General features: G+C 41.9%; 1 protein-coding gene across 14 annotated transcripts in view; it reads left to right on the forward strand.

Annotated features, from left to right (window-relative positions):
• The window catches only part of LOC139758191 (SWI/SNF-related matrix-associated actin-dependent regulator of chromatin subfamily E member 1-like), a 924800-nt gene extending 907117 nt beyond the window's left edge, over positions 1-17683 (forward strand). For 3 of the 14 annotated variants that reach the window (XM_071679409.1, XM_071679411.1, XM_071679419.1), the window contains exon 13: positions 17451-17680. In XM_071679409.1, the coding sequence (XP_071535510.1) occupies positions 17451-17516 (66 nt within the window). In that variant the 3' untranslated portion in view covers positions 17517-17680. Of the gene's footprint in view, positions 1-17450 lie in introns of all 14 variants that reach the window. The other 11 variants (XM_071679415.1, XM_071679410.1, XM_071679420.1 and 8 more) reach the window with 7 other exon arrangements.
• Positions 17684-22370: the final 4687 nt, after the last annotated feature.

Here is a 22370-nt window from a genome sequence, read left to right on the forward strand (position 1 = left end):
CATGCATACCAATTATTCCCTCAACTGCCACATTACTCACCTTTGCATTCAAATCACCCATCACTATAACCCGGTCTCGTGCATCAAAACCGCTAACACACTCATTTAGCTGCTCCCAAAACACTTGCCTCTCATGATCTTTCTTCTCATGCCCAGGTGCATATGCACCAATAATCACCCACCTCTCTCCATCAACTTTCAATTTTACCCATATATATATATATATATATATATATATATATATATATATATATATATATATATATATATATATATAGTGTGTTGGTGGTTTTGATGCACGAGACCGGGTTATAGTGATGGGTGATTTGAATGCAAAGGTGAGTAATGTGGCAGTTGAGGCAATAATTGATATACATGGGGTGTTCAGTGTTGTAAATGGAAATGGTGAAGAGCTTGTAGATTTATGTGCTGAAAAAGGACTGGTGATTGGGAATACCTGGTTTAAAAAGCAAGATATACATAAGTATACGTATGTAAGTAGGAGAGATGGGCAGAGAGTGTTATTGGATTACGTGTTAATTGATAGACTCATGAAAGAGAGACTTTTGGATGTTAATGTGCTGAGAGGTGCAACTGGAGGGATGTCTGATCATTATCTTGTGGAGGCGAAGGTGAAGATTTGTGGGGGTTTTCAGAAAAGAAGAGAGAATGTTGGGGTGAAGAGAGTGGTGAGAGTAAGTGAGCTTGGGAAGGAGACTTGTGTGAGGAAGTACCAGGAGAGACTGAGTACAGAATGGAAAAAGGTGAGAACAAAGGAGGTAAGGGGAGTGGGGAAGGAATGGGATGTATTTAGGGAATCAGTGATGGATTGCGCAAAAGATGCTTGTGGCATGAGAAGCATGGGAGATGGGTTGATTAGAAAAGGTAGTGAGTTGTGGGATGAAGAAGTAAGATTATTAGTGAAAGAGAAGAGAGAGGCATTTGGATGATTTTTGCAGGGAAGAGGTGGGAGAGTGGGAGAGGTATAAAAGAAAGAGGCAGGAGGTCAAGAGAAAGGTGCAAGAGGTGAAAAAGAGGGCAAATGAGAGTTGGGGTGAGAGAGTATCATTAAATTTCAGGGAGAATAAAAAGATGTATTGGAAGGAGGTAAATAAAGTGCGTAATACAAGGGAGCAAATGGGAACTTCAGTGAAGGGGGCTAATGGGGAGGTGATAACAAGTAGTGGTGATGTGAGAAGGAGATGGAGTGAGTATTTTGAAGGTTTGTTGAATGTGTTTGATGATAGAATGGCAGATATAGGGTGTCTTGGTCGAGGTGGTGTGCAAAGTGAGAGGGTTAGGGAAAATGATATGGTAAATAGAGAAGAGGTAGTAAAAGCTTTACGGAAGTTGAAAGCCGGCTAGGCAGCAGGTTTGGATGGTATTGCAGTGGAATTTATTAAAAAAGGGGGTGACTGTATTGTTGACTGGTTGGTAAGGTTATTTAATGTACGTATGACTCATGGTGAGGTGCCTGAGGATTGGCGGAATGCTTGCATAGTGCCATTGTACAAAGGCAAAGGGGATAAGAGTGAGTGCTCAAATTACAAAGGTATAAGTTTGGTGAGTATTCCTGGTAAATTATATGGGAGGGTATTGATTGAGAGGGTGAAGGCATGTACAGAGCATCAGACTGGGGAAGAGCAGTGTCGTTTCATAAGTGGTAGAAGATGTGTGGATCAGGTGTTTGCTTTGAAGAATGTATGTGAGAAATACTTAGAAAAACAAGTGGATTTGTATGTAGCATTTATGGATCTGGAGAAGGCATATGATAGAGTTGATAGAGATGCTCTGTGGAAGGTATTAAGAATATATGGTGTGGGAGGCAAGTTGTTAGAAGCAGTGAAAAGTTTTTATCAAGGATGTAAGGCATGTGTACGTGTAGGAAGAGAGGAAAGTGATTGGTTCTTAGTGAATGTAGGTTTGCAGCAGGGGTGTGTGATGTCTCCATGGTTGCTTAATTTGTTTATGGATGGGGTTGTTAGGGAGGTGAATGCAAGAGTTTTGGATGCAAGTATGAAGTCTGTTGTGGATGAGAGAGCTTGGGAAGTGAGTCAGTTTTTGTTCGCTGTTGATACAGCACTGGTGACTGATTCAAGTGAGAAACTGCTGAAGCTGGTGACTGAGTTTGGTAAAGTGTGTGAAAGAAGAAAGTTAAGAGTAAATGTGAATAAGAGCAAGGTTGTTACGTACAGTAGAGTTGAGGGTCAAGTCAATTGGGAGGTAAGTTTGAATGGAGAAAAACTGGAGGAAGGAAAGTGTTTTAGATATCTGGGAGTGGATTTGGCAGCGGATGGAACCATGGAAGCGGAAGTGAATCATAGGATGGGGGAGGGCGGGAAAATTCTGGGAGCCTTGAAGAATGTGTGGAAGTCGAGAACATCTCGGAAAGCAAAAATGGGTATGTTTGAAGGAATAGTGGTTCCAACAATGTTGTATGGGTGCGAGGCGTGGGGCTATGGTTAGAGTTGTGCGCCAGGTGGGTGAATGTGCTGGAAATAGAGATGTTTGAGGGACCAAATTATGTGGTGTGAGGTGGTGGGATCGATGTATAGTAATGTCTTGTTATAGAGTTAGTATTAATATTGATTTATGGAGTTTTGTTTGTCGTTATGGGGATCTCGCAAGCGTTTGAGAGGTTGCGCAAGGGAATCAGTTGAATAGAAATGCCCATTCCATAACACCCGTCTCATGTGAGTGTATGTATGGGCTATAGCGATTTGTGTTCTGGACCAAGTTGGACTTTGGTCAAATAGCTTTTTCATCTCTCTGTAAAATGGTATGAGTAGTCATTTGTGACTATATTGGCTGCGGGAGGACGTGGTGGATGGCACTGCGAAACCGCGACCCACTTGGGTTGTACATCCCCTTCCCCCTAATGTGGGAGTGGGTGAGCTCGTGGTGTTTAGTATTCATTAGGCCGCATGGAGGGCCACTAGCTGGCTATTGCTGTCATGCAATTGTAGGCACACGTTTTCAATGAGGAGAAAAACGGGATTAAGCTGGGCCCATTCTGTAAGGTACCCTAGTGGTGGGTCAACTGCTCGAAGGTATGGAAATGTTTTCTTGCCATGGGTAAGCTGGGGTAAAAGGTAGTGTAATACTGGGTGAAATTGGATCGGGTGGAAGGGATCGCCAAAGGGGCCTATGAAGGATGGGGATGGAAAAAAGTTCTAGATTATTAGGGGGATCGACTGGGGAATACGACTTGGGGGGAGAAATAGGATACGATGGACAGACACGAGGTATATGTCGTGGACAAGGGGGAATGAGGGACACAGATAACTCTGGAGAGACTGGTGACATTCATTGGGGTTTTTTGTCAAGAGGGGAGAGCAGGATTAATAGCGCGGGGGTGGTAAAATATTAGAGAGCGGAAAGGTATGGTAGGTAGAGTGATTTAATTAGATATACTAATAATAATGGGGAATAATTTATTGAGATTTGCCATGCATCTGCACTAATACTACGAGATCATCTGGTGACCTATAGCCACTTGCCTCGCATCAATACTACATTGTTGGATACACAATGTTCATTGGTTAACTTAGCACATTTGTTGCCGCGTTAGGGGAGAGTTGGGGCTCGACATGCATCCATGTCTACTAATGTGTGTGGTGAGGGTGTAGGATTTGTAACAGAGTATCATGACAGGGAAGAAAAGTTGTGGGGTTTCTGAAGTGGAATATAATTATTATCACTTATAAATCCATCCTCCCATACATATTTCCCACAACTCCCCTCCCCATTAAAATGCCTTAAGCCAATATGGTAACTTCCGCCCGGACCAGGCATATGATAGAGTTGATAGAGGTGCTCTGTGGAAGGTATTAAGAATATATGGTGTGGGATGCAAGTTGTTAGAAGCAGTGAAAAGTTTTTATCAAGGATGTAAGGCATGTGTACGTGTAGGAAGAGAGGAAAGTGATTGGTTCTCAGTGAATGTAGGTTTGCGGCAGGGGTGTTTGACGTCTCCATGGTTGTTTAATTTGTTTATGGATGGGGTTGTTAGGAAGGTGAATGCAAGAGTTTTGGAAAGAGGGGCAAGTATGCAGTCTGTTGTGGATGTGAGAGCTTGGGAAGTGAGTCAGTTGTTGTCTGCTGATGATACAGCGCTGGTGGCTGATTCATGTGAGAAACTGCAGAAGCTGGTGACTGAGTTTGGTAAAGTGTATGAAAGAAGAAAGTTGAGAGTAAATGTGAATAAGAGCAAGGTTATTAGGTACAGTAGGGTTGAGGGTCAAGTTAATTGGGAGATAAGTGTAAATGGAGAAAAACTGGATGAGTGAAGTGTTTTAGATATCTGGGAGTGGATTTGGCAGCGGATGGAACCATGGAAGCATAAGTGAATCATAGGGTGGGGAGGGGGCGAAAATTCTGGGAGCCTTGGAGAATGTTTGGAAGTCGAGAACATTATCTCAGAAAGCAAAAATGGATATGTTTGAAGCAATGGTGTTTCCAACAATGTTATATGGTTTTGAGGCATGGGCTATGGATAGAGTTGTGTGGAGGAGGATGGATGTGCTGGAAATGAGACGTTTGTGGACGATGTGTGGTGTGAGGTGGTTTGATCGAGTAAGTAACAATAGGGTAAGAGAGATGTGTGGTAATAAAAAGTGTGTGGTTGAGAGAGCAGAAGAGGGTGTTTTGAAATGGTTTGGTCACATGGAGAGAATGAGTGAGGAAAGATTGACCAAGAGGATATATGTGTCAGAGGTAAAGGGAACGAGGAAAAGTGGGAGACCAAATTGGTGGTGGAAAGATGGAGTGAAAAAGATTTTGAGTGATCGGGGCCTGAACATGCAGGAGGGTGAAAGGCGTGCAAGGAATAGAGTGAATTGGAACGATGTGGTATACCGGGGTGGACGTGCTGTCAATGGATTGAACCAGGGCTTGTGAAGCGTCTGGGGTAAACCATGGAAAGTTGTGTGGGGACTGGAGGGGAAAGGGAGCTGCTGTTTTGGTGCATTATTACATGACAGCTAGAGACTGAGTGTGAACGAATGTGGCCTTTGTTGTCTTTTCCTAGCACTACCTCGCACACATGAGCGGGGGAGGGGGTTGTTATTTTTCATGTGTGGCGAGGTGGCGATGGGAAAGAATAAAGGCAGACAGTATGAATTATGTACATGTGTACATATGTATATGTCTGTATATATATATATATATATATATATATATATATATATATATATATATATATATATATACATATATATATATATATATATATATATATATATATATATATATATATATATATATATATATATATATATAGGGTGTTTTGGTCGAGGTGGTGTGCAAAGTGAGAGGGTTAGGGAAAATGATTTGGTAAACAGAGAAGAGGTAGTAAAAGCTTTGCGGAAGATGAAAGCCGGCAAGGCAGCAGGTTTGGATGGTATTGCAGTGGAATTTATTAAAAAAGGGGGTGACTGTATTGTTGACTGGTTGGTAAGGTTATTTAATGTATGTATGACTCATGGTGAGGTGCCTGAGGATTGGCGGAATGCGTGCATAGTGCCATTGTACAAAGGCAAAGGGGATAAGAGTGAGTGCTCAAATTACAGAGGTATAAGTTTGTTGAGTATTCCTGGTAAATTATATGGGAGGGTATTGATTGAGAGGGTGAAGGCATGTACAGAGCATCAGATTGGGGAAGAGCAGTGCGGTTTCAGAAGTGGTAGAGGATGTGTGGATCAGGTGTTTGCTTTGAAGAATGTATGTGAGAAATACTTAGAAAAGCAAATGGATTTGTATGTAGCATTTATGGATCTGGAGAAGGCATATGATAGAGTTGATAGAGATGCTCTGTGGAAGGTATTAAGAATATATGGTGTGGGAGGCAAGTTGTTAGAAGCAGTGAAAAGTTTTTATCGAGGATGTAAGGCATGTGTACGTGTAGGAAGAGAGGAAAGTGATTGGTTCTCAGTGAATGTAGGTTTGCGGCAGGGGTGTGTGATGTCTCCATGGTTGTTTAATTTGTTTATGGATGGGGTTGTTAGGGAGGTAAATGCAAGAGTCCTGGAAAGAGGGGCAAGTATGAAGTCTGTTGGGGATGAGAGAGATTGGGAAGTGAGTCAGTTGTTGTTCGCTGATGATACAGCGCTGGTGGCTGATTCATGTGAGAAACTGCAGAAGCTGGTGACTGAGTTTGGTAAAGTGTGTGGAAGAAGAAAGTTAAGAGTAAATGTGAATAAGAGCAAGGTTATTAGGTACAGTAGGGTTGAGGGTCAAGTCAATTGGGAGGTGAGTTTGAATGGAGAAAAACTGGAGGAAGTGAAGTGTTTTAGATATCTGGGAGTGGATCTGTCAGCGGATGGAACCATGGAAGCGGAAGTGGATCATAGGGTGGGGGAGGGGGCGAAAATTTTGGGAGCCTTGAAAAATGTGTGGAAGTCGAGAACATTATCTCGGAAAGCAAAAATGGGTATGTTTGAAGGAATAGTGGTTCCAACAATGTTGTATGGTTGCGAGGCGTGGGCTATGGATAGAGTTGTGCGCAGGAGGATGGATGTGCTGGAAATGAGATGTTTGAGGACAATGTGTGGTGTGAGGTGGTTTGATCGAGTAAGTAACGTAAGGGTAAGAGAGATGTGTGGAAATAAAAAGAGCGTGGTTGAGAGAGCAGAAGAGGGTGTTTTGAAATGGTTTGGGCACATGGAGAGAATGAGTGAGGAAAGATTGACCAAGAGGATATATGTGTCGGAGGTGGAGGGAACGAGGAGAAGAGGGAGACCAAATTGGAGGTGGAAAGATGGAGTGAAAAAGATTTTGTGTGATCGGGGCCTGAACATGCAGGAGGGTGAAAGGAGGGCAAGGAATAGAGTGAATTGGAGCGATGTGGTATACAGGGGTTAACGTGCTGTCAGTGGATTGAATCAAGGCATGTGAAGCGTCTGGGGTAAACCATGGAAAGCTGTGTAGGTATGTATATTTTGCGTGTGTGGACGTGTGTATGTACATGTGTATGGGGGGGGGTTGGGCCATTTCTTTCGTCTGTTTCCTTGCGCTACCTCGCAAACACGGGAGACAGCGACAAAGTATAAAAAAAAAAAAAAAAAAAGAAAATATATATATATATATATATATATATATATATATATATATATATATATGTTGAAGTGTATAGGTATGTATATTTGCGTGTGTGGACGTGCGGGAGACAGGAACAAAGCAAAATGAAAATATATATATATATATATATATATATATATATATATATATATATATATATATATATATATATATATATATATATATATTCGCTATCTCCCGCGTTGGCGAGGTAGCACTAAGAACAGAGGAATGAGCCTTTGAGGGAAATCCTCACTTGGCCCTCTTCTCTGTTCCTCCTTTTGGAAAATTAAAAAAGAGAGGGGAGGATTTCCTGCCCCCCTGCTCCCTCCCTTTTTAGTCGCCTTCTATGACTCGCAGGGAATACGTGGCAAGTATTCTTTCTCCCCTATCCCCATATATATTATACCTGGCGATAGGGGAGAAAGAATGCTTCCCACGTATTCCCTGCATGTCGTAGAAGCCGACTGAAAGGTGAAGGAGCTGGTGGCTTGAAATACTCCCCTCTCGTTTTTTATTAATTTTCCCAAAGAAGGAACAGAGAAAGGGGCCCACGTGATGATATTCCCTTAAAGGCCCAGTCCTCTGTTCTTAACGCAACCTCGCTAACACGGGAAATGGCGAATAGTATGAATAAAAGAATATATATATATATATATATATATATATATATATATATATATATATATATATATATATATATATATATATTTTTTTTTTTTTGCTTTGTCGCTGTCTCCCACGTTTGCGAGGTAGCGCAAGGAAACAGACAAAAGAAATAGGGAAACCCACCCCCATACACATATATGTACATACACGTCCACACACGCAAATATACATACCTACACAGCTTTCCATGGTTTACCCCAGACGCTTCACATGCCCTGATTCAATCCACTGACAGCACGTCAACCCCGGAATACCACATCGATCCAATTCACTCTATTCCTTGCCCTCCTTTCACCCTCCTGCATGTTCAGGCCCCGATCACACAAAATCTCTTTCACTCCATCTTTCCACCTTCAATTTGGTCTCCCACTTCTCCTCGTTCCCTCCACCTCCGACACATATATCCTCTTGGTCAATCTTTCCTCACTCATTCTCTCCATATGCCGAAACCATTTCAAAACACCCTCTTCTGCTCTCTCAGCCACGCTCTTTTTATTTCCACACATCTCTCTTACCCTTACGTTACTTACTCGATCAAACCACCTCACACCACACACTGTCCTCAAACATCTCATTTCCAGCACATCCATCCTCCTGCGCACAACTCTATCCATAGCCCGCGCCTCGCAACCATACAACATTGTTGGAACCACTATTCCTTCAAACATACCCACTTTTGCTTTCCGAGATAATGTTCTCGACTTCCACACATTCTTCAAGGCTCCCAGGATTTTCGCCCCCTCCCCCACTCTATGATCCGCTTCCGCCTCCATGGTTCCATCCTCTGCGAAATCCACTGCCAGATATCTAAAACACTTTACTTCCTCCAGTTTTTCTCCATTCAAACTTACCTCCTAATTGACTTGACCCTCAACCTTACTGTACCTAATAACCTTGCTCTTATTCACATTTACTCTTAACTTTCTTCTTTGACACACTTTACCAAACTCAGTCACCAGCTTCTGCAGTTTCTCACATGAATCAACCACAAGCGCTCTATCATCAGCGAACAACAACTGACTCACTTCCCAAGCTATCTCATCCACAACAGACTTCATACTTGCCCCTCTTTCCAAAACTCTTGCATTCACCTCCCTAACAACCCCATCCATAAACGAATTAAACAACCATGGAGACATCACAGACCCCTGCACCAAACCTACATTCACTGAGAACCAATCACTTTCCTCTCTTCCTACACGTACATATGCCTTACATCCTCGATAAAAACTCTTCACTGCTTCTAACAACTTGCCTCCCACACCATATGTTCTTAATACCTTACACAGAGCACCTCTATCAACTCTATCATATGCCTTCTCCAGATCCATAAATGCTACATACAAATCCATTTGCTTTTCTAAGTATTTCTCACATACATTCTTCAAAGCAAACACCTGATGCACACATCCTCTACCACTTCTGAAACCACACTGCTCTTCCCCAATCTGATGCTCTGTACATGCCTTCACCCTCTCAATCAATACCCTCCCATACAATTTGCCAGGAATACTCAACAAACTTATACCTCTGTAATTTGAGCACTCACTCTTATCCCCTTTGCCTTTGTACAATGGCACTATGCACGCATTCCGCCAATCCTCAGGCACCTCACCACGAGTCATACATACATTAAATAACCTTACCAACCAGTCAACAATATAGTCACCCCCTTTTTTAATAAATTCCACTGCAATACCATCCAAACCTGCTGCCTTGCCGGCTTTCATCTTCCGCACAGCTTTTACTACCTCTTCTCTGTTTACCAAATCATTTTCCCTAACCCTCGCACTTTGCACACCACCTCAACCAAAACACCCTATATCTGCCACTCTATCATCAAACACATTCAACAAACCTTCAAAATACTCACTCCATCTCCTTCTCACATCACCACTACTTGTTATCACCTCCCCATTTGCGCCCTTCACTGAAGTTCCCATTTGCTCCCTTGTCTTACGCACTTTATTTACCTCCTTCCAGAACATCTTTTTATTCTCCCTAAAATTTAATGATTCTCACCCCAACTCTCATTTGCCCTTTTTTTCACCTCTTGCACCTTTCTCTTGACCTCCTGTCTCTTTCTTTTATACGTCTCCCACTCAATTTCATTTTTTCCCTGCAAAAATTGTCCAAATGCCTCTCTCTTCTCTTTCGCTAATACTCTTACTTCTTCATCCCACCACTCACTACCCTTTCTAATCAACCCACCTCCCACTCTTCTCATGCCACAAGCATCTTTTGCGCAATCCATCACTGATTCCCTAAATACATCCCATTCCTCCCCCACTCCCCTTACTTCCATTGTTCTCACCTTTTTCCATTCTGTACTCAGTCTCTCCTGGTACTTCCTCACACAAGTCTCCTTCCCAAGCTCACTTACTCTCACCACCCTCTTCACCCCAACATTCACTCTTCTTTTCTGAAAACCCATACAAATCTTCACCTTAGCCTCCACAAGATAATGATCAGACATCCCTCCAGTTGCACCTCTCAGCACATTAACATCCAAAAGTCTCTCTTTCGCGTGCCTGTCAATTAACACGTAATCCAATAAAGCTCTCTGGCCATCTCTCCTACTTACATAAGTATACTTATGTATGTCTCGCTTTTTAAAGCAGGTATTCCCAATCATCAGTCTTTTTTCAGCACATAAATCTACAAGCTCCTCACCATTTCCATTTACAACACTGAACACCCCATGTATACCAATTATTCCCTCAACTGCCACATATATATATATATATATATATATATATATATATATATATATATATATATATATATATATATATGTGTGAGCTAGAGGCTGGAAATCCTCCCCTCCTGGTTATAATTCTCCAAAAGAAGGAACAGAGAGGTGGGCCAAGTGAGGATATACCTCTAAGGCTCACTCCTCTGTTCTTAACGCTACCTTGCTAACGCGGGATATATATGAAATATATATATGAAATATATATATATATATATATATATATATATATATATATATATATATATATATATATATATATATATATATATGTATATATATTTTTTTTCATACTATTCGCCATTTCCCGCGTTAGCGAGGTAGCGTTAAGAACAGAGGACTGGGCCTTAGAGGGGATATCCTCACCTGACCCCCTTCTATGTTCCTTCTTTTTTTTGGGAAAAAAAAAAAACCGAGAGGGGAGGATTTCCAGCCCCCCCGCTCTCTTCCCTTTTAGTCGCCTTCTACGACACGCAGGGAATACGTGGGAAGTATTCTTTCTCCCCTATCCCCAGGGATAATATATATATATATATATATATATATATATATATATATATTTTTTTTTTTCTATACTTTGTCGCTGTCTCCCGCGTTTGCGAGGTAGCGCAAGGAAACAGACGAAAGAAATGGCCCAACCCCCCCCCATACACATGTATATACATACGTCCACACACGCAAATATACATACCTACACCGCTTTCCATGGTATACCCCAGACGCTTCACATGCCTTGATTCAATCCACTGACAGCACGTCAACCCCGGTATACCACATCGCTCCAATTCACTCTATTCCTTGCCCTCCTTTCACCCTCCTGCATGTTCAGGCCCCGATCACACAAAATCTTTTTCACTCCATCTTTCCACCTCCAGTTTGGTCTCCCTCTTCTCCTCGTTCTCTCCACCTCCGACACATATATCCTCTTGGTCAATCTTTCCTCACTCATTCTCTCCATGTACCTAAACCACTTCAAAACACCCTCTTCTGCTCTCTCAACCATGCTCTTTTTATTTCCACACATCTCTCTTACCCTTACGTTACTCACTCGATCAAACCACCTCATATCACACATTGTCCTCAAACATCTCATTTCCAGCACATCCATCCTCCTGCACACAACTCTATCCATAGCCCACGCCTCACAACCATACACCATTGTTGGAACCACTATTCCTTCAAACATACCCATTTTTGCTTTCCGAGATAATGTTCTCGACTTCCACACATTCTTCAAGGCCCCCAGAATTTTCGCCCCCTCCCCCATCCTATGATCCACTTCCACTTCCATGGTTCCATCCGCTGCCAGATCCACTCCCAGATATCTAAAACACTTCACTTCACTATATATATATATATCCTCCTCGAAGGCTCAGACTGGGATGTCTAAATGCGTGTGGATGTAACCAAGATGTGAAAAAAGGAGAGATAGGTAGTATGTTTGAGGAAAGGAACCTGGATGTTTTGGGTCTGAGTGAAACGAAGCTCAAGGGTAAAGGGGAAGAGTGGTTTGGGAATGTCGTGGGAGTAAAGTCTGGGGTTAGTGAGAGGACAAGAGCAAGGGAAGGAGTAGCAGTACTCCTGAAACAGGAGTTGTGGGAGTATGTGATAGAATGTAAGAAGGTAAATTCTCGATTAATATGGGTAAAACTGAAAGTTGATGGAGAGAGATGGGTGATTATTGGTGCATATGCACCTGGGCATGAGAAGAAAGATCATGAGAGGCAAGTGTTTTGGGAGCAGCTGAATGAGTGTGTTAGTGGATTTGATGCATGAGACCGGGTTATAGTGATGGGTGATTTGAATGCAAAGGTGAGTAATGTGGCAGTTGAGGGAATAATTGGTATACATGGGGTGTTCAGTGTTGTAAATGGAAATGGTGAAGAGCTTGTAGATTTATGTGCAGAAAAAGGACTGGTGATTGGGAATACCTGGTTTATAAAGCGAGATATACATAAGTATACGTATGTAAGTAGGAGAGATGGCCAGAGAGCGTTATTGGATTATGTGTTAATTGACAGGTATGCGAAAGAGAGACTTTTGGATGTTAATGTGCTGAGAGGTGCAACTGGAGGGATGTCTGATCATTATCTTGTGGAGGCTAAGGTGAAGATTTGTATGGGTTTTCAGAAAAGAAGAGTGAATGTTGGGGTGAAGAGGGTGGTGAGAGTAAGTGAGCTTGGGAAGGAGACTTGTGTGAGGAAGTACCAGGAGAGACTGAGTACAGAATGGAAAAAGGTGAGAACAATGGAAGTAAGGGGAGTGGGGGAGGAATAGGATGTATTTAGGGAATCAGTGATGGATTGCGCAAAAGATGCTTGTGGCATGAGAAGAGTGGGAGGTGGGTTGATTGGAAAGGGTAGTGAGTGGTGGGATGAAGAAGTAAGATTATTAGTGAAAGAGAAGAGAGAGGCATTTGGACGATTTTTGCAGGGAGAAAAATGCAATTGAGTGGGAGATGTATAAAAGAAAGAGACAGGACGTCAAGAGAAAGGTGGAAGAGGTGAAAAAGAGGGCAAATGAGAGTTGGGGTGAGAGAGTATCATTAAATTTTAGGGAGAATAAAAAGTTGTTCTGGAAGGAGGTAAATAAAGTGCATAAGACAAGGGAGTAAATTGGAACTTCAGTGAAGGGCGCAAATGGGGAGGTGAAAACAAGTAGTGGTGATGTGAGAAGGAGATGGAGTGAGTATTTTGAAGGTTTGTTGAATGTGTTTGATGATACAGTGGCAGATATAGGGTGTTTTGGTCGAGGTGGTGTGCAAAGAGAGACAGGGTGAGGGAAAATGATTTGGTAAACAGAGAAGAGGTAGTAAAAGCTTTGCGGAAGATGAAAGCCGGCAAAGCAGTAGGTTTGGATGGTATTACAGTGGAATTTATTAAAAAAGGGGGTGACTGTATTATTGACTGGATGGTAAGGTTATTTAATGTATGTATGACTTATGATGAGGTGCCTGAGGATTGGCGGAATGTGTGCATAGTGCCATTGTATAAAGGCAAAGGGGATAAGAGTGAGTGCTCAAATACAGAGGTATAAGTTTGTTGAGTATTCCTGGTAAATTATATGGGAGGGTATTGATTGAGAGGGTGAAGGCATGTACAGAGCATCAGATTGGGGAAGAGCAGTGTGGTTTCAGAAGTGGTAGAGGATGTGTGGATCAGGTGTTTGCTTTGAAGAATGTATGTGAGAAATACTTAGAAAAGGAAATGGATTTGTATGTACCATTTATGGATCTGGAGAAGGCATATGATAGAGTTGATATAGATGCTCTGTGGAAGGTATTAAGAATATATGGTGTGGGAGGCAAGTTGTTAGATGCAGTGAAAAGTTTTTATCGAGGATGTAAGGCGTGTGTACGTGTAGGAAGAGAGGAAAGTGATTGGTTCTCAGTGAATGTAGGTTTGCGGCAGGGGTGTGTGATGTCTCCATGGTTGTTTAATTTGTTTATGGATGGGGTTGTTAGGGAGGTGAATGCAAGAGTTTTGGAAAGAGGGGCAAGTATGAAGTCTGTTGGGGATGAGAGAGCTTGGGAAGTGAGTCAGTTGTTGTTCGCTGATGATACAGCACTGGTGACTGATTCATGTGAGAAACTGCAGAAGCTGGTGACTGAGTTTGGTAAAGTGTGTGAAAGAAGAAAGTTAAGAGTAAATGTGAATAAGAGCAAAGTTATTAGGTACAGTAGGGTTGAGGGTCAATTCAATTGGGAGGTAAGTTTGAATGGAGAAAAACTGGAGGAAGTAAAGTGTTTTAGATATCTGGGAGTGGTTCTGGCAGTGGATGGAACCATGGACGCGGAAGTGAATCATAGGATGGGGGAGGGGGCGAAAATCCTGGGAGCCTTGAAGAATGTGTGGAAGTCGAGAACATTATCTCGAAAAGCAAAAATGGGTATGTTTGAAGGAATAGTGGTTCCAACAATGTCGTATGGTTGCGAGGCATGGGCAATGGATAGAGTTGTGCGCAGGAGGGTGGATGTGCTGGAAATGAGATGTTTGAGGACAATGTGTGGTGTGAGGTAGTTTGATCAAGTAAGTAATGTAAGGGTAAGAGAGATGTGTGGAAATAAAAAGAGCGTGGTTGAGAGAGCAGAAGAGGGTGTTTTGAAATGGTTTGGGCACATGGAGAGAATGAGTGAGGAAAGATTGAGCAAAAGGATATATGTGTCGGAGGTGGAGGGAACGAGAAGTGGGAGACCAAATTGGAGGTGGAAAGATAGAGTGAAAAAGATTTTGTGTGATTGGGGCCTGAACATGCAGGAGGGTGAAAGGCGGGCAAAGAATAGAGTGAATTGGATCGATGTGGTAAACCGGGGTTGACGTGCTGTCAGTGGATTGAATCAGGGCATGTGAAGCGTCTGGGGTAAAGCATGGAAAGCTGTGTAGGTATGCATATTTGCGTGTGTGGACGTATGTATATACATGTGTATGTATATACATGTGGGGGTGGGTTGGGCCATTTTTTTCGTCTGTTTCCTTGCGCTACCTCACAAACGCGGGAGACAGCGACAAAGCAAAAAATATATATATATATATATATATATATATATATATATATATATATATATACGAGGATATTCCAAAAAAGGCCCAGTCCTCTGTTCTCAACGCTACCTCACTATCACGGGAAATGGCGAATAGTATAAAAAATAAATATATATATATATATATATATATATATATATATATATATATATATATATATATATTTATATATTTTTTTTTTTGCTTTGTCGCTGTCTCCCGCGTATGTGAGGTAGCGCAAGGAAACAGACGAAAAAAATGGCCCAACCCACCCCCATACACATGTATATACATACGTCCACACACGCAAATATGCATACCTACACAGCTTTCCATGCTTTACCCCAGATGCTTCACATGCCCTGAATCAATGTAGGTTTGCGGCGGGGGTGTGTGATATCTCCATGGTTGTTTAATTTGTTTATGGATGGGGTTGTTAGGGAGGTGAATGCAAGAGTTTTGAAAAGATGGGCAAGTATGCAGTCTGTTGTGGATGAGAGAGCTTGGGAAGTGAGTCAGTTGTTGTTCGCTGATGATACAGCGCTGGTGGCTGATTCATGTAAGAAACTGCTGAAGCTGGTGACTGAATTTGGTAAAGTGTGTGAAAGAAGAAAGTTAAGAGTAAATGTTAATAAGAGCAAGGTTATTAGGTACAGTAGGGTTAAGGGTCAAGTCAATTGGGAGGTAAGTTTGAATGGAGAAAAGCTGGAGGAAAAGAAGTGTTTTAGACATCTGGGAGTGGATCTGGCAGCGGATGGAACCATGGAAGCGGAAGTGAATCATAGGGTGGGGAAGGGGGCGAAAATTCTTGGAGCCTTGAAAAATGTGTGGAAGTCGAGAACATTATCTGGGAAAGCAAAAATGGGTATGTTCGAAGGAATAGTGGTTCCAACAATGTTGTATGGTTGCGAGGCATGGGCTATGGATAGAGTTGTGCGCAGGAGGGTGGATGTGCTGGAAATGAGATGTTTGAGGACAATATGTGGTGTGAGGTGGTTTGACCGAGTAAGTAATGTAAGGGTGAGAGAGATGTGTGGAAATAAAAAGATTGTGGTTGAGAGAGCAGAAGAGGGTGTTTTGAAATGGTTTGATCACATGGAGAGAATGAATGGGGAAAGATTGACCAAGAGGATATATGTGTCAGAGGTGGAGGGAACGAGGAGGAGTGGGAGACCAAATTGGAGGTGGAAAGATGGAGTGAAAAAGATTTTGAGTGATCGGGGCCTGAACATGCAGGAGGGTGAAAGGAGTGCAAGGAATAGAGTGAATTGGAACGATGTGGTATACCGGGGTCGACGTGCTGTCAATGGATTGAACCAGGGCATGTGAAGCGTCTGGGGTAAACCATGCAAAGTGTGTGGGGCCTGGATGTGGAAAGGGAGCTGTGGTTTCGGTGCATTATTACATGACAGCTAGAGACTGAGTGTGAACGAATGGGGCCTTTGGCATTTTTCCTAGCGCTCCCTCGCACACATGAGGGGGGAGGGGGTTGTTATTCCATGTATGGTGAGGTGGCGATGGGAACAAATAAAGGCAGACAGTATGAATTATGTATATTTTTATATATGTATATGTCTGTGTGTGTATATATATGTGTACATTGAGATGTATAGTTATGTATATTGTGTGTGTGTAGACATGTATGTATATACATGTGTATGTAGGCGGGTTGGGCCATTCTTTCGTCTGTTTCCTTGCGCTACCTCACTAACGTGGGAGACAGCGACAAAGCAAAATAAAAAAAAAAATGAAATAATAGTATGAATTACGTACATGTGTATATATGTATATGTCTGTGTGTGTATATATATGTATACGTGGAGATGTATAGGTATGTATATTTGCGGGTGTGGACGTGTATGTATATACATGTGTATGTGGGTGTGTTAGGCTATTCTTTTGTCTGTTTCCTTGCGCTACCTCGCTAACGCGGGAGACAGCGACAAAGCAAAATAGAATAGAATATATATATATATATATATATATATATATATATATATATATATATATATGTAATAAGAAGAAATATATATATATATATCCCTGGGGATAGGGGAGAAAGAATACTTCCCACGTATTCCCTGCATGTCGTAGAAGGCGACTCAAAGGGAAGGGAGCGGAGGGCTGGAAATCCTCCCCTCTCTTTTTTTTTTTTAATTTTCCAAAAGAAGGAAGAGAGAGGGGGGCCAGGTGAGGATATTCCCTCAAAGGCCCAGTACTCTGTTCTTAACGCTACCTTGCTAATGCGGGAAATGGCGAATCATATGAAAAAAAGATTATATATATATATATATATATTGGTGGTACCCTCACTATTTATATTTTTTCTAGCTTGCTTAGAGTTTAAAAACATGCTTAATTTATGTAGATTAGTTTTTGTTATGTTTGTAATAAGATGATTCACACCCCTTCACCTGCATTTTAAACTGCAGGAGAATGACGTGGGAGGAGATGACGATAGCAAGCTGGAAGGTGAGATCACGAGACAAATGTCTTAAATATTTGCTCTTCTGTGTTTAATGATTTACATTATGCTTCAACAGTGATGAAATGATTTTTATAAGGTCCATCAGTATTAGTTCTTACTGAGTCATCAAGATCACTGTTAATGCTGGTAACTAACACAATAATCATAGATAAAGTGCATAGTCCCTTAAAGAGCGAGCTCTGTAAAATGATTTCATTAGATGGTATACAGTATCCTCTTTTTGTGGATAGCAGTGTTTATGATTTACTATCAGATGCATGGCCTTTACACCATTCTTGAAAATATTATGCATGTTAGCTCTTTAAGAATATAATAAGGAGTAATTTTGAATGATCATTCCTTGTCGTCTCTTATTTAGATAGAGTGGATGACATAGTTTAAGGACTGATGTTCAGTTTTGGTCATGTGGTAGTGTGCTTAGCATTGTGTACCTTGTTATGCAGTAGCTAGCATATTTTAACATCATCTTTTTATATTTATTACCTTCCTTCCTGTGAAGAAGATCACCCTAATTTTGTTAGCATCAGTGCAAAACACATTTTAAGTTATTGTGGTTATTATTTCAGAGAAAAATTTGGGGTTTGTGGTTCAGTTTTCTGAACATGACAGGTTGAAGTTCTTGTTTAACCCACCCAGCAAAAACAAGTGGACCTTGAAACAAAAGAACTCTCATAACAGTTTCAGTACTTCAACATGCTGTCTTCCATCACCACCCTTGAATTGAATGAGTCATGAGAATATACAAATGGATATAGGTATAATTTCTCTTCTCTGTGGTCTGTCCCAAAAGCAGTAGAGAGTCTTTAGGACATTTCATAGGCAAATTTAGTATAGGACAATTCTAACCCCGTATATTTTTTGTGGGGAAGAACTGGCTTCCTCACTTGCCGCTGTATTTGCAACTAGGTAATGTAAGTGCACTCATCTTAGGGCTGCCATCAGCTAGTCAGGAACTCCTACAGTGATGGTCCTTGAAAGTACAGACTCTTGGACTGTTCTCTGACCAGATGTCTTGTAGCAGATAGGGTTTATTTTATCCTATGATTTGGTCTCCTTCTTCTGTTTTGTATTATTATTGGTTTATTAAGGGTATGGCGTACTGTAAGTGTGCTTTGGTCAGTGTTTTATGGTACATAGATTTTTTCCATGTATATTATACTTTGTCGCTGTCTCCCGTGTTAGCGAGGTAGCACAAGGAAACAGATGAAAGAATGGCCCAACCCACCCACATACATGTGCATATACATACACGCCCACACACGCACATATGCATGCCTATACATTTCAGTGCATACACACACACACACACACACACACATATATATATATATAGAGAATGAGTGAGGAAAGATTGACCAAGAGGATATATGTGTCATAGGTGGAGGGAATGAGGAGAAGTGGCAGACCAAATTGGAGGTGGAAAGATGGAGTGTAAAAGATTTTAAGTGATCGGGGCCTGAACATGCAGGAGGGTGAAAGGCGGGCAAGGAATAGAGTGAATTCTATCGATGTGGTATACCGGGGTCGACGTGCTGGCAATGGATTGAATCAGCGCATGTGAAGCATCTGGGGGTAAACTGGCATTATTGCATGACAGCTAGAGACTGAGTGTGAACGAATGGGGCCTTTGTTGTCTTTTCCTAGCGCTACCTCACACACATGAGGGGGGAGGGGGATGTTATTCCATGTGTGGCGAGGTGGCGATGGGAATGAATAAAGGCAGACAGTGTGAATTGTGTGCATGGATATATATGTATGTGTCTGTGTGTGTATATGTATGTGTACATTGAGATGTATAGGTATGTACATTTGTGAGTGGACGTGTATGTATATACATGTGTAGGGGGGTGGGTTGGGCCATTTCTTTCGTCTGTTTCTTTGCGCTACCTCACAAACGCGGGAGACAGCGACAAAGCAAATAAAAAAAATATATATATTTATATATATATATATATATATATATATATATATATATATATATATATATATATATATATATTTTTCTTTTATACTTTGTCGCTGTCTCCCGCGTTTGCGAGGTAGCGCAAGGAAACAGACGAAAGAAATGACCCAATCCCCCCCATACACATGTATATACATACGTCCACACACGCAAATATACATACCTACACAGCTTTCCATGGTTTACCCCAGACGCTTCACATGCCTTGATTCAATCCACTGACAGCACGTCAACCCCGGTATACCACATCGCTCCAATTCACTCTATTCCTTGCCCTCCTTTCACCTCCTGCATGTTCAGGCCCCGATCACACAAAATCTTTTTCACTCCATCTTTCCACCCCCAATTTGGTCTCCCTCTTCTCCTCGTTCCCTCCACCTCCGACACATATATCCTCTTGGTCAATCTTTCCTCACTCATTCTCTCCATGTGCCCAAACCACTTCAAAACACCCTCTTCTGCTTTCTCAACCACGCTCTTTTTATTTCCACACATCTCTCTTACCCTTACGTTACTCACTCAATCAAACCACCTCACACCACACATTGTCCTCAAACATCTCATATCCAGCACATCCATCCTCCTGCGCACAACTCTATCCATAGCCCACGCCTCGCAACCATACAACATTGTTGGAACCACTATTCCTTCAAACATACCCATTTTTGCTTTAAAAGATAATGTTCTCGACTTCCACACATTCTTCAAGGCCCCCAGAATTTTCGCCCCCTCCCCCACCCTATGATCCACTTCCGCTTCCATGGTTCCATCCGCTGCCAGATCCACTCCCAGATATCTAAAACACTTCACTTCCTCCAGTTTTTCTCCATTCAAACTCACCTCCCAATTGACTTGACCCTCAACCTTACTGTACCTAATAACCTTGCTCTTATTCACATTTACTCTTAACTTTCTTCTTCCACACACTTTACCAAACTCAGTCACCAGCTTCTGCAGTTTCTCACATGAATCAGTCACCAGTGCTGTATCATCAGCGAACAACAACTGACTCACTTCCCAAGCTCTCTCATCCCCAACAGACTTCATACTTGCCCCTCTTTCCAAAACTCTTGCATTTACCTCCCTAACAACCCCATCCATAAACAAATTAAACAACCATGGAGACATCACACACCCCTGCCGCAAACCTACATTCACTGAGAACCAATCACTTTCCTCTCTTCCTACACGTACACATGCCTTACATCCTCGATAAAAACTTTTCACTGCTTCTAACAACTTGCCTCCCACACCATATATTCTTAATACCTTCCACAGAGCATCTCTGTCAACTCTATCATATGCCTTCTCCAGATCCATAAATGCTACATACAAATCCATTTGCTTTTCTAAGTATTTCTCACATACATTCTTCAAAGCAAACACCTGATCCACACATCCTCTACCACTTCTGAAACCACACTGCTCTTCCCCAATCTGATGCTCTGTACATGCCTTCACCCTCTCAATCAATACCCTCCCATATAATTTACCAGGAATACTCAACAAACTTATACCTCTGTAATTTGAGCACTCACTCTTATCCCCTTTGCCTTTGTACAATGGCACTATGCACGCATTCCGCCAATCCTCAGGCACCTCACCATGAGTCATACATACATTAAATAACCTTACCAACCAGTCAACAATACAGTCACCCCCTTTTTTAATAAATTCCACTGCAATACCATCCAAACCTGCTGCCTTGCCGGCTTTCATCTTCCTCAAAGCTTTCACTACCTCTTCTCTGTTTACCAAATATATATATATATATATATATATATATATATATATTTATCTATTTTACTTTGTCGCTATCTCCCGTGTTGGCGAGGTAGCACAAGGAAACTGACGAAAGACTGGCCCAACCCACCCACATACACATGTATATACATACACATCCACACACGTAAATATACATACCTATACATCTCAATGTATACATATATACACACACAGGCATATACATATATACACATGTACATGATTCATACTGTCTGCCTTTATTCATTTCCATCGCCACCTTGCCACACATGACATAACAACCCCCTCCCCCCTCATGTGTGCGAGGTAGTGCGAGGAAAAGACAACAAAGGCCCCATTCATTCACACTCAGTCTCTAGCTGTCATATAATAATGCACCAAAACCACAGCTCCCTTTCCACATCCAGGCCCCACAAAACTTTCCATGGTTTACCAGAGACGCTTCACATTCCCTGGTTCACTCCATTGACAGCACGTCGACCCCGGTATACCACATCGTTCAAATTCACTCTATTCCCTCATGCTTTCCTTTCACCCTCCTGCATGTTGAGGCCCCAATCACTCAAAATCTTTTACACTCCATCTTTCCACCTCCAATTTGGTCTCCCACTTCTCCTCGTTCCCTCCACCTCTGACACATATATCCTTTTTGTCAATCTTTCCTCACTCATTCTCTCCATGTGACCAAACCATTTCAAAACACCCTCTTCTGCTCTCTCAACCACACTCTTTTTTTACCACACATCTCTCTTACCCTATTATTACTTACTCGATCAAACCACCTCACACCGGATATTGTCCTCGAACATCTCATTTCCAGCACATCCACCCTCCTACGCACAACTCTATCCATAGCCCACGCCTCGCAACCATACAACATTGTTGGAACCACTATTCCTTCAAACATACCCATTTTTGCTTTCCGAGATAATGTTCTCGACTTCCACACATTTTTCAAGGCTCCAAGAATTTTCGCCCCCTCCCCCACCCTATGATTCACTTCCGCTTCCATGGTTCCATCCGCTGCCAAATCCAATCCCAGATATCTAAAACACTTCACTTCCTCCAGTTTTTCTCCATTTAAACTTGCCTCCCAATTAACTTGACCCTCAACCCTACTGTACCTAATAACCTTGC

This window comes from Panulirus ornatus, chromosome 29, assembly GCF_036320965.1.
Source record: "Panulirus ornatus isolate Po-2019 chromosome 29, ASM3632096v1, whole genome shotgun sequence".
NCBI classification, from domain to species: domain Eukaryota; kingdom Metazoa; phylum Arthropoda; class Malacostraca; order Decapoda; family Palinuridae; genus Panulirus; species Panulirus ornatus.